Raw genomic sequence first — 14443 nt, 5'->3', positions numbered from 1 at the left:
GACCCCCATCTCTAACACTGTGACCCCCATCTCTAACACTGTGACCCCCATCTCTAACACTGTGACCCCCATCTCTAACACTGTGACCCCCATCTCTAACACCGCGACCCCCATCTCTAACACTGTGACCCCCATCTCTAACACTGTGACCCTCATCTCTAACACTGTGACCCCCATCTCTAGCACTGTGAACCCCCCATCTCTAACACTGTGAGACCCATCTCTAACACTGTGAACCCCCCATCTCTAACACTGTGACCCCCATCTCTAGCACTGTGAACCCCCCATCTCTAGCACTGTGACCCCCATCTCTAGCACTGTGACCCCCATCTCTAACACCGTGACCCCCATCTCTAGCACTGTGACCCCCATCTCTAGCACTGTGACCCCCATCTCTAGCACTGTAACCCCCATCTCTAACACTGTGACCCACATCTCTAACACTGTGACCCCCATCTCTAGCACTGTGACCCCCATCTCTAACACCGTGACCCCCATCTCTAACACTGTGACCCCCATCTCTAGCGCTGTGACCCCCATCTCTAACACTGTGACCCACATCTCTAACACTGTGACCTCTCCATCTCTAGCACTGTGACCCCCATCTCTAACACCGTGACCCCCATCTCTAGCACTGTGACCCCCGTCTCTAGCACTGTGACCCCCATCTCTAGCACTGTGACCCCCATTTCTAACACTGTGACCCCCATCTCTAGTACTGTGACCCCCATCTCTAGCACTGTGACCCCCATCTCTAGCACTGTGACCCCCATCTCTAACGCTGTGACCCCCATCTCTAGCACTGTGACCCCCATCTCTAACACTGTGACCCCCATCTCTAGCACTGTGACCCCCATCTCTAGCACTGTGACCCCCGTCTCTAGCACTGTGACCCCCATCTCTAGCACTGCGACCCCCATCTCTAACACCGTGACCCCCGTCTCTAGCACTGTGACCCCCATCTCTAGCACTGTGACCCCCATTTCTAACACTGTGACCCCCATCTCTAGTACTGTGACCCCCATCTCTAACACTGTGACCCCCATCTCTAACACTGTGACCCCCATCTCTAACACTGTGACCCCCATCTCTAACACTGTGACCCCCGTCTCTAGCACTGTGACCCCCATCTCTAACACTGTGACCCCCATCTCTAACACTGTGACCCCCGTCTCTAGCACTGTGACCCCCATCTCTAGTACTGTGACCCCCATCTCTAACACTGTGACCCCCATCTCTAACACTGTGACCCCCATCTCTAACCCTGTGACCCCCATCTCTAACACTGTGACCCCCATCTCTAACACTGTGACCCCCATCTCTAACACTGTGACCCCCATCTCTAACACCGCGACCCCCATCTCTAACACTGTGACCCCCATCTCTAACACTGTGACCCTCATCTCTAACACTGTGACCCCCATCTCTAGCACTGTGAACCCCCCATCTCTAACACTGTGAGACCCATCTCTAACACTGTGAACCCCCCATCTCTAACACTGTGACCCCCATCTCTAGCACTGTGAACCCCCCATCTCTAGCACTGTGACCCCCGTCTCTAGCACTGTGACCCTCATCTCTAGCACTGTGACCCCCATCTCTAACACCGTGACCCCCATCTCTAGTACTGTGACCCCCATATCTAACACTGTGACCCCCATCTCTAACACTGTGACCCCCATATCTAACACTGTGACCCCCATCTCTAACGCTGTGACCCCCATCTCTAGCACTGTGACCCCCATCTCTAACACTGTGACCCCCATCTCTAACACTGTGACCCCCATCTCTAGCACTGTGACCCCCATCTCTAACACTGTGACCCCCATCACTAGCACTGTGACCCCCATCTCTAACACTGTGACCCCCATCTCTAACACTGCGACCCCCATCTCTAGCACTGTGACCCCCGTCTCTAGTACTGTGACCCCCATCTCTAACACTGTGACCCCCATCTCTAACACTGTGACCCCCATCTCTAGCACTGTGACCCCCATCTCTAGCACTGTGACCCCCATCTCTAGCACTGTGACCCCCATCTCTAGCACTGTGACCCCCATCTCTAACACCGTGACCCCCATCTCTAACACTGTGACCCACATCTCTAACACTGTGACCCCCATCTCTAACACTGTGACCCCCATCTCTAACACTGTGACCCCCATCTCTAGCACTGTGACCCACATCTCTAGCACTGTGACCCCCATCTCTAGCACTGTGACCCCCATCTCTAACGCTGTGACCCCCATCTCTAGCACTGTGACCCCCGTCTCTAGCACTGTGACCCCCGTCTCTAGCACTGTGACCCCCATCTCTAGCACTGTGACCCCCATCTCTAACACCGTGACCCCCATCTCTAGCACTGTGACCCCCATCTCTAGCACTGTGACCCCCATCTCTAGCACTGTGACCCCCATCTCTAACACTGTGACCCCCATCTCTAACACTGTGACCCCCATCTCTAACACTGTGACCCCCATCTCTAACACTGTGACCCCCGTCTCTAGCACTGTGACCCCCATCTCTAACACTGTGACCCCCATCTCTAACACTGTGACCCCCGTCTCTAGCACTGTGACCCCCATCTCTAGTACTGTGACCCCCATCTCTAACACTGTGACCCCCATCTCTAACACTGTGACCCCCATCTCTAACACTGTGACCCCCATCTCTAACACTGTGACCCCCATCTCTAACACTGTGACCCCCATCTCTAACACCGCGACCCCCATCTCTAACACTGTGACCCCCATCTCTAACACTGTGACCCTCATCTCTAACACTGTGACCCCCATCTCTAGCACTGTGAACCCCCCATCTCTAACACTGTGAGACCCATCTCTAACACTGTGAACCCCCCATCTCTAACACTGTGACCCCCATCTCTAGCACTGTGAACCCCCCATCTCTAGCACTGTGACCCCCGTCTCTAGCACTGTGACCCCCATCTCTAACGCTGTGACCCCCATCTCTAGCACTGTGACCCCCATCTCTAGCACTGTGACCCCCATCTCTAACACTGTGACCCCCATCTCTAACACTGTGACCCACATCTCTAACACTGTGACCCCTCCATCTCTAGCACTGTGACCCCCATCTCTAGCACTGTGACCCCCATCTCTAACACTGTGACCCCCATCTCTAACACTGTGACCCCCATCTCTAGCACTGTGACCCCCATCTCTAGCACCGTGACCCCCATCTCTAACACTGTGACCCCCATCTCTAGCGCTGTGACCCCCATCTCTAACACTGTGACCCACATCTCTAACACTGTGACCCCTCCATCTCTAGCACTGTGACCCCCATCTCTAACACCGTGACCCCCATCTCTAGCACTGTGACCCCCGTCTCTAGCACTGTGACCCCCATCTCTAGCACTGTGACCCCCATTTCTAACACTGTGACCCCCATCTCTAGTACTGTGACCCCCATCTCTAGCACTGTGACCCCCATCTCTAGCACTGTGACCCCCATCTCTAACGCTGTGACCCCCATCTCTAGCACTGTGACCCCCATCTCTAACACTGTGACCCCCATCTCTAGCACTGTGACCCCCATCTCTAACACTGTGACCCCCATCTCTAACGCTGTGACCCCCATCTCTAGCACTGTGACCCCCGTCTCTAGCACTGTGACCCCCGTCTCTAGCACTGTGACCCCCATCTCTAGCACTGCGACCCCCATCTCTAACACCGTGACCCCCGTCTCTAGCACTGTGACCCCCATCTCTAGCACTGTGACCCCCATTTCTAACACTGTGACCCCCATCTCTAGTACTGTGACCCCCATCTCTAACACTGTGACCCCCATCTCTAACACTGTGACCCCCATCTCTAACACTGTGACCCCCATCTCTAACACTGTGACCCCCGTCTCTAGCACTGTGACCCCCATCTCTAACACTGTGACCCCCATCTCTAACACTGTGACCCCCGTCTCTAGCACTGTGACCCCCATCTCTAGTACTGTGACCCCCATCTCTAACACTGTGACCCCCATCTCTAACACTGTGACCCCCATCTCTAACACTGTGACCCCCATCTCTAACACTGTGACCCCCATCTCTAACACTGTGACCCCCATCTCTAACACTGTGACCCCCATCTCTAACACCGCGACCCCCATCTCTAACACTGTGACCCCCATCTCTAACACTGTGACCCTCATCTCTAACACTGTGACCCCCATCTCTAGCACTGTGAACCCCCCATCTCTAACACTGTGAGACCCATCTCTAACACTGTGAACCCCCCATCTCTAACACTGTGACCCCCATCTCTAGCACTGTGAACCCCCCATCTCTAGCACTGTGACCCCCGTCTCTAGCACTGTGACCCCCATCTCTAACGCTGTGACCCCCATCTCTAGCACTGTGACCCCCATCTCTAGCACTGTGACCCCCATCTCTAACACTGTGACCCCCATCTCTAACACTGTGAACCCCCCATCTCTAACACTGTGACCCCCATCTCTAGCACTGTGAACCCCCCATCTCTAGCACTGTGACCCCCGTCTCTAGCACTGTGACCCCCATCTCTAATGCTGTGACCCCCATCTCTAGCACTGTGACCCCCATCTCTAGCACTGTGACCCCCATCTCTAACACTGTGACCCCCATCTCTAACACTGTGACCCACATCTCTAACACTGTGACCCCTCCATCTCTAGCACTGTGACCCCCATCTCTAGCACTGTGACCCCCATCTCTAACACTGTGAACCCCATCTCTAACACTGTGACCCCCATCTCTAACACTGTGACCCCCATCTCTAACACTGTGACCCCCATCTCTAGCACTGTGACCCCCATCTCTAGCACTGTGACCCCCATCTCTAACACTGTGATCCCCATCTCTAACACTGCGACCCACATCTCTAACACTGTGACCCCTCCATCTCTAGCACTGTGACCCCCATCTCTAACACTGTGAACCCCATCTCTAACACTGTGACCCCCATCTCTAACACTGTGACCCCCGTCTCTAGCACTGTGACCCCCATCTCTAACACTGCGACCCCCATCTCTAGCACTGTGACCCCCATCTCTAGCACTGTGACCCCCATCTCTAGCACTGTGACCCCCATCTCTAGCACTGTGACCCCCGTCTCTAGTACTGTGACCCCCATCTCTAACACTGTGACCCCCATCTCTAACACTGTGACCCCATCTCTAACACTGTGACCCCCATCTCTAGCACTGTGACCCCCGTCTCTAGCACTGTGACCCCCATCTCTAGCACTGTGACCCCCATCTCTAACGCTGTGACCCCCATCTCTAGCACTGTGACCCCCGTCTCTAGCACTGTGACCCACATCTCTAACACTGTGACCCCCATCTCTAACACTGTGACCCACATCTCTAACACTGTGACCCCCGTCTCTAGCACTGTGACCCCCGTCTCTAGCACTGTGACCCCCATCTCTAACACTGTGACCCACATCTCTAACACTGTAACCCCCATCTCTAGCGCTGTGACCCCCATCTCTAGCACTGTGACCCCCATCTCTAGCACTGTGACCCCCGTCTCTAGCACTGTGACCCCCATCTCTAGCACTGTGACCCCCATCTCTAACACTGTGACCCCCATCTCTAGCACTGTGACCCCCATCTCTAGCGCTGTGACCCACATCTCTAGCACTGTGACCCACATCTCTAACACTGTGACCCCCATCTCTAACACTGTGACCCCCATCTCTAGCACTGTGAACCCCCCATCTCTAACACTGTGACCCCCATCTCTAGCACTGTGACCCCCATCTCTAGCGCTGTGACCCCCATCTCTAACACTGTGACCCCCATCTCTAACACTGTGACCCCCATCTCTAACACTGTGATCCCCATCTCTAACACTGTGACCCCCATCTCTAACACTGTGACCCCCATCTCTAGCACTGTGACCCCCATCTCTAGCACTGTGACCCCCATCTCTAACACTGTGATCCCCATCTCTAACACTGCGACCCCCGTCTCTAACACTGTGACCCCCATCTCTAACACTGTGACCCCCATCTCTAACACTGTGACCCCCATCTCTAGCACTGTGACCCCCATCTCTAGCACTGTGACCCACATCTCTAGCACTGTGACCCCCATCTCTAACACTGTGACCCCCGTCTCTAGCACTGTGACCCCCATCTCTAGTACTGTGACCCCCATCTCTAACACTGTGACCCCCATCTCTAACACTATGACCCCCATCTCTAGCACTGTGACCCCCATCTCTAGTACTGTGACCCCCATCTCTAGCACTGTGACCCCCATCTCTAACACTGTGACCCCCATCTCTAACACTGTGACCCCCATCTCTAGCACTGTGAACCCCCCATCTCTAACACTGTGACCCCCATCTCTAACACTGTGACCCCCATCTCTAACACTGTGACCCCCATCTCTAACACTGCGACCCCCATCTCTAACACCGTGACCCCCATCTCTAACACTGTGACCCCCATCTCTAACACTGTGACCCCCATCTCTAGCACTGTGACCCCCATCTCTAACACTGTGATCCCCATCTCTAACATTGTGACCCCCATCTCTAACACTGTGACCCCCATCTCTAACACTGTGACCCCCATCTCTAACACTGTGACCCCCATCTCTAACACTGCGACCCCCATCTCTAACACCGTGACCCCCATCTCTAACACTGTGACCCCCATCTCTAACACTGTGACCCCCATCTCTAACACTGCGACCCCCATCTCTAGCACTGTGACCCCCATCTCTAGCACTGTGACCCCCCCATCTCTAACACTGTGACCCCCATCTCTAACACTGCGACCCCCGTCTCTAACACTGTGACCCCCATCTCTAACACTGTGACCCCCATCTCTACCACTGTGACCCCCATCTCTAGCACTGTGACCCACATCTCTAACACTGTGAACCCCCCATCTCTAGCACTGTGACCCCCATCTCTAACACCGTGACCCCCATCTCTAACACTGTGACCCCCATCTCTAACACCGTGACCCCCATCTCTAACACTGTGACCCCCATCTCTAACACTGTGACCCCCATCTCTAGCACTGTGACCCCCATCTCTAACACTGTGACCCCCATCTCTAGCACTGTGAACCCCATCTCTAACACTGTGACCCCCATCTCTAACACTGTGACCCCCATCTCTAGCACTGTGACCCCCATCTCTAACACTGTGACCCCCATCTCTAGCACTGTGACCCCCATCTCTAACACTGTGACCCCCATCTCTAACACTGTGACCCCCGTCTCTAGCACTGTGACCCCCATCTCTAACACTGTGACCCCCATTTCTAACACCGTGACCCCCATCTCTAGCACTGTGACCCCCATCTCTAGCACTGTGACCCCCATCTCTAACACTGTGACCCCCATCTCTAACACTGTGACCCCCATCTCTAGCACTGTGAACCCCCCATCTCTAGCACTGTGACCCCCATCTCTAACACTGTGACCCCCATCTCTAGCACTGTGAACCCCCCATCTCTAGCACTGTGACCCCCATCTCTAACACTGTGACCCCCATCTCTAACACTGCGACCCCCATCTCTAGCGCTGTGACCCCCATCTCTAACACTGTGACCCCCATCTCTAACACTGTGACCCCCATCTCTAACACTGTGACCCCCATCTCTAACACCGTGACCCCCATCTCTAACACCGTGACCCCCATCTCTAACACCGTGACCCCCATCTCTAACACCGTGACCCCCATCTCTAACACTGTGACCCCCATCTCTAGCACCGTGACCCCCATCTCTAACACTGTGACCCCCATCTCTAACACTGTGACCCCCATCTCTAACACTGTGACCCCCATCTCTAACACTGTGACCCCCATCTCTAACACTGTGACCCCCATCTCTAACACTGTGACCCCCGTCTCTAGCACTGTGACCCCCATCTCTAACACTGTGACCCCCATCTCTAACACTGTGACCCCCATCTCTAGCACCGTGACCCCCATCTCTAGTACTGTGACCCCCATCTCTAACACTGTGACCCCCATCTCTAACACTGTAACCCCCATCTCTAACACCGCGACCCCCATCTCTAACACTGTGACCCCCATCTCTAACACTGTGACCCCCATCTCTACCACTGTGACCCCCATCTCTAGTACTGTGACCCCCATCTCTAACACTGTGACCCCCATCTCTAACACTGTGACCCCCATCTCTAGTACTGTGACCCCCATCTCTACCACTGTGACCCCCATCTCTAGCACTGTGACCCACATCTCTAGCACTGTGACCCCCATCTCTAGCACTGCGACCCCCATCTCTAACACTGTGACCCCCATCTCTAGCACTGTGAACCCCATCTCTAACACTGTGACCCCCATCTCTAACACTGTGACCCCCGTCTCTAGCACTAAGACCCCCATCTCTAGCACTGTGACCCCCATCTCTAGCACTGTGACCCCCATCTCTAGCACTGTGACCCCCATCTCTAGCACTGTGACCCCCATCTCTAACACTGTGACCCCCGTCTCTAACACTGTGACCCCCATCTCTAACACTGTGACCCCCATCTCACAGGGATGGAGTTCCTGGTCCCCAAGACCGGCTTCTACTGTCAGCTCTGCTGTCTCTTCTACAGCCGCGTGGACGTCGCCAAGAAACTTCACTGCAGCAGCAGCCTGCACTACCGCAACGTAGAGGTGCAGGCCTCTGTCGCACACTCGCACACTCGCACACTCGCACACTGACTCACACACTCACACACTGACTCACACACTCACACACTCACACACTCGCACACTCGCACACTCACACACTCGCACACTCGCACACTCGCACACTCACACACTGACTCACACACTGACTCACACACACTCACACGCGCACTCACACCGACTCACTCACACTCACTCACACTGACTCACACTGACTGACACTGACTCTCACACACACACTCACACACACTCACTCACAATGACTCGACAACAACCGCCATTCGCCACTAAGTGGCGGTGACGTCACCACGACGCTTGTGCCAGGCCATCTGCACCTTGAGGCCACGTGAAGTGTCGAACGCCCGCTGGCAGGAGGTCACGGGGCAGACCCAGCAGGTGCCACGGGTCGACTGACTGAGATGACTGGCTGGTGCACCACCTGTGCCCCCTACTGTGCCAACCTGCTGTGCTTTAGCCACCCGGCGCTCCGCTCGTTGTTGTGAGCGTCGCTCCTCCGCCCTCCGTTGTTGTTGGAGGGCGACTGCCTCCAACTGCCCAGTAGCAGCGTCCTTCACGAGCCTCCTCCACAGAGGCCGATCTTGACACCGCTGGTACCAGTCATCGGCAAGTCCACTCAGCTCCACGTCCTCCTGTACCCCATCACTCCATTTCTTCTCTAGCCCGTGCCGCGCCCGCTTAGCCCCCTCGATCCGGCCGAACAAAAGCTGTTTCGGCATGCGGTGGCTGGGCATGCGGGCTACATGACCCAGCCATCGCAGCCTTCCCCGCCGGAGGAGCTCACCGATGGGACCTTGCCCAGATCTTTCAAGGATTTGTGAGCTCCTCACACAATCCAGTCTGGTTAAACCCAGGATGGATCGTAGGCAGGCCAGCCTAAATGTTTCTAACCGGCGAAGATGTTCCATTAGGGGGGTCCACGTTTCGCAAGCGTAGAGAAGGGAGGGAATGACCGTGGCCAAGAAGACCTGAAGCTTAGTGCAGAGCGACAGACTAGGTAGCTTCCACACAGCGTTACGCAACCGATGAAAAGATATTGCCGCTCGACTGATTCGGAGTGAGACCTCTGCTGTTAAACTGGAGCCAGTCATAAGCACACTGCCCAGGTATGGGAAACTCTCCACAACTGCCCCATCACCGATTGGGAGTTGTGGGGGTGGAGTGTCCGATGGTACAAAATACCCAGGCAGGTGCTTAGTTTTGGTGGGGCTGATGGTAAGGCCCCACCTCTTAGTGGTATGCTCCAGTTTCAGCAGCAGCGTCTCCAACTCCTCCTCTGAATGAGCAGCTATTACCAAATCATCAGCATACATAACGTAGTTGAGCAATAGGGAGCCATCCCTTGACCGCACCCGGGCGTCGATCAGCCTCCCATTATATCTGTACCATATGGAGATTCCCCCGGTACAGCTATTGAAGGCTTCATGAACTGCGTGGTCAAAATAGATGTTAAATAATGTGGGAGCCAGAGGACATCCCTGTCGCACCCCAAGGTTAACAGGGAATGGCTCTGACTCCCGGCCACGTAGTTTTACCCGGGCCCGCTCACCATCATGAGGGTCCTTAATGATCGTGAGCAGAGGATCAGGTACTCCAAAAGCACGAAGAACAACCCAGAGCCCAGGCCTACTGATGGTATCATAGGCCTTGACCAGGTCAACAAAGCAGAGATGTAGGTCTTGTTGGAATTCCCTACACCTCTGCTGTAGCAGACGGACAGAAAATATGGCATCTGTGCAGGACCGCCCTTTCCTGAAACCGCATTGGGGCTCCGCAAGCCTCTCCTCAGCGTGCCTGGCAAGGCGATGTTGAATTATCCTTGCCAGGACCTTTCCCGGCACACTGAGGAGTGAGATGCCCCTGTAGTTGTTACAGTCTGTGCGGTCCCCCTTCTTAAAAAGGGGGACCACCAGGGCATCCTTCCAATCCTGCGGAACCCGTCCAGTGGTCCAGACTGTTGTTATGATGTCATATAGGGCAGTCTGTGCACAAACGCCGCCCTCCCTCAGCATTTCGCTTGGGAGATCATCTCTGCCCGCTGCCTTTCCTGGTCTCAGACTCCGGATCGCCTTCAGTACTTCCTCAACAGATGGCACCTCAGCCAGCCACTCACAGAGGGTGACTTCTTCCAATATTTGAGGCACCACAGCCTCAGCAGGGTCATCCTCACTTTGTGCCACGTTGTTTTCCTGGCTGAGGGATTTTCCCTCCCCCAGAACCTCACAGAAATGCTCAGCAAATCTGCAAACCTGTTCCTGGGGGTCAGAGATTGGATCACCGTTTTTTCCCCTAATGATGGTAATAGGTGTGGCGCTGCAGATTACTTTTTTGATGGAGTTAAATAGAGATTTGTGATCACGGGCCACTGAGGCAGACTCCATCTCCTCAGCAACCCACGACCACCACCCATCCTTGCAGCGCCTCACGGCTCTCCGAACCTCCGAGCGAAGGCTGCGGTAAGCCTCCTGATTCTCTGACGTGGGATTCTGTAGCCGATGACAGTGGGCCTGTCGCTTTTTTGCAACCATCCTGAACACCTCCTCTGTCAGCCAGGGTCTCTGGGGAGGTCTGGACCGCGTACCCAAAGCAGCCATTGCAGCTGCATGAGTCGCAGTCCTAAACCTCGCCCATTTACCCTCGACATCAGGAGGAGTCGGGGACGATGCCAATCCCAGCCGCAAGCGATGATGAAATTCTCGCTTGCAACTTTCATCAGATAACTGAGACCAGGCCACTTTAGGTTGGAATTGGGTCCTGGGAGTACACCCACCACCGGAGTGGAAGAATGGCAGGCGCATCTTACAGATGACTAGTCGATGGTCAGAGGGCAGATCAGCTCCACGGTAGGTCCTGGTGTCAAGGACATGGGCTCGCATCCGCTGGTCCGTCACTATGTAGTCCAGCAGATGTTCTTGCTTGGACCCGGCATGCATCCATGATGTTGTGTGGATGCACCGATGCCGGAACAGCGTGTTGGTAATTACAAGCCCATGGGCTGCACAAAAATCTAGCAGCCTCCTACCGTTGTTATTGAGCTGATCTGGCTCATGCCCTCCAAACACTCCAGACCAGGTGCCAGTATCATGACCAACTCGGGCATTGAAGTCACCCAACATGGTGACTCTATCCCGAGGGGCCACTTTAGCCAGCACCTGTGACAGGAGGTCATAGAAGGCATCTGACTCATCGGCTTTGCCTGCATCCCTCCACAGATGTTCATCTTCGGTGGGGGCATAAGTAACCACGACCACCATTCCTCGCCTCCGGTTGATGGGAAGGCGAGCCCAAAGTAGCCTGGGGCTTACAGCTTCCCACACCTCACCGCCACGCTCCCACGCCCCCTTCATTCTTTTGTTCAAAAGAAGAGCCACACCCTGTTGTTTGGCAGTCTGCTGCCCCGAGTAGAGGACTGTCCACCCCTCATGGTGGCAGGAGCCAGAGCCGGTCCACCGGACCTCCTGAATGCCACACAGATCCCGGCGGTACCGGTCCAGCTCCCGACAGAGGAGTGGCAGCCTCTCCTCCGCAGTGAGCGTTTGAACATTCCACGTGGCCACCCGTAGTGGCTTTTCGTTGTTTCTGGAGGAGCCCCGAGGGTAGATATTCAATCTCCTGGCTCCGCCAATTGGGGTTTGGCCAGGAGACGTCATAGACGCCTGTCTCCCCGGGGCCTCCGGCACAAGCTTATTAGTTACATATTTCAGTTTATTCATGGTTTCGTGGTAATTAATTGAAGGTGGAGGGGTTACCAGCCCCTCGCACCCGTCCAGAGCCCCCGTTTAGCCACGGTGGTGGTCACAGATGCCATGAGGGGAGGAGCCAATCGGAATTGGCCCTCCCCCCACAGCACTGTCCACGACAGAGTTGCCCGTCCGGCACCGCGAGGAGGTAGGGGGTTGTTTTGCCGGACACATACTCACACGCGCACTCACACTGACTCACTCACACTGACTCACACACTCACTCACACTGACTCACACACTCACACTGACTCACACACTCACACTGACTCACACACTGACTCACACACACACTCACACTCACTCACTCACTCACACTGACTCACACACTCACACTGACTCACACACTCACTCACACTGACTCACACTGACTCACACACTCACTCACACTGACTCACACACTCACTCACACACACACACATTGACACACACACACTGACACACCGACACACACTGACAACAACAACAACAACCGCCATTCGCCACTAAGTGGCGGTGACGTCACCACGACGCTTGTGCCAGGCTATGTGCACCCTGAGGCCACGTGAAGTGTCGAACGCCCGCTGGCAGGAGGTCACGGGGCAGACCCAGGTGCCACGGGTCGGCTGACTGAGATGACTGGCTGATGCACCACCTGTGCCCCCCACTGTGCCAACCTGCTGTGCTTTAGCCACCCGGCGCTCCACTCACACGCTCACACACACTGACTCACACACACTGACTCACACACTCACTCACACACTCACTCACACACTCACTCACACACTCACTCACACACTCATTCATACACTTACACACTCACACACACACTCACTCACACATTCACACACTCACACCCACTCATACACTCACACACACTCACACACTGACTCACACGCACACACTCACCCACTCACTCACACACTGGCTCACTCACCATCACTCACTCACCACACTCACCACCACCACGATCACCGTGACGATGATGATGGTGATGATGATGATGGTGATGATGGTGATGATGGTGATGATGATGATGGTGATGATGGTGATGATGATGACGGTGATGATGATGACGATGATTGATGTTGATGATGATGGTGATGATGATGGTGATGATGGTGATGATGATGGTGATGATGGTGATGATGATGATGGTGATGATGACCATGATGGTGATGATGACCATGATGGTGATGATGATGGTGATGATGATGACGATGATTGATGGTGATGATGGTGATGATGATGGTGACCATGATGGTGATGACGATGATGATGATGATGGTGATGATGATGATGGTAACCATGATGGTGATGACGATGATGGTGATGGTGGTGATGATGATGGTGATGATGATGGTGATGATGACCATGATGGTGATGATGGTGATGATGACCATGATGGTGATGATGATGATGGTGATGATGATGACCATGATGGTGATGATGATGATGACCATGATGGTGATGATGATGGTGACCATGATGGTGATGACGATGATGATGGTGATGATGATGATGGTAACCATGATGGTGATGACGATGATGGTGATGATGATGATGGTGATGATGATGGTGATGATGATGATGGTGATGATGATGACCATGATGGTGATGATGGTGATGATGACCATGATGGTGATGATGATGATGATGACCATGATGGTGATGATGATGATGACCATGATGGTGATGATGATGATGGTGACCATGATGGTGATGATCGTGATGATGATGATGGTGATGATGATGATGACCATGATGATGATGATGGTGATGATGATGGTGATGATGATGATGGTGATGATGATGATGACCATGATGGTGATGACGATGATGGTGATGATGGTTATGATGATGGTGATGATGATGATGACCATGATGGTGATGACGATGATGGTGGTGATGATGATGGTGATGATGATGACCATGATGGTGATGATGATGACCATGATGGTGATGATGATGGTGATGATGATGACCATGATGGTGATGATGATGACCATGATGGTGATGATGATGGTGACCATGATGGTGA

General features: G+C 54.2%; 1 protein-coding gene across 3 annotated transcripts in view; it reads left to right on the top strand.

Moving 5' to 3' along the window:
* Nucleotides 1-14443, top strand: part of LOC116958799 (uncharacterized) — a 109923-nt gene that overhangs the window by 93691 nt on the left and 1789 nt on the right. For all 3 annotated transcript variants that reach the window (XM_076057647.1, XM_076057646.1, XM_076057645.1), the window contains exon 12: nucleotides 8529-8650. In XM_076057647.1, coding sequence (XP_075913762.1) covers nucleotides 8529-8650 — 122 coding nt within the window. The remainder of the gene's footprint in view (nucleotides 1-8528; nucleotides 8651-14443) is intronic.

This window comes from Petromyzon marinus, chromosome 83, assembly GCF_048934315.1.
Source record: "Petromyzon marinus isolate PM22_M1 ecotype Great Lakes invasive population chromosome 83, UKy_Petmar_22M1.pri1.0, whole genome shotgun sequence".
NCBI lineage: Eukaryota > Metazoa > Chordata > Hyperoartia > Petromyzontiformes > Petromyzontidae > Petromyzon > Petromyzon marinus.
The sequence above is the reverse complement of the archived record's forward strand: the minus strand, read 5'-3'. Positions and strand labels throughout refer to the sequence as shown.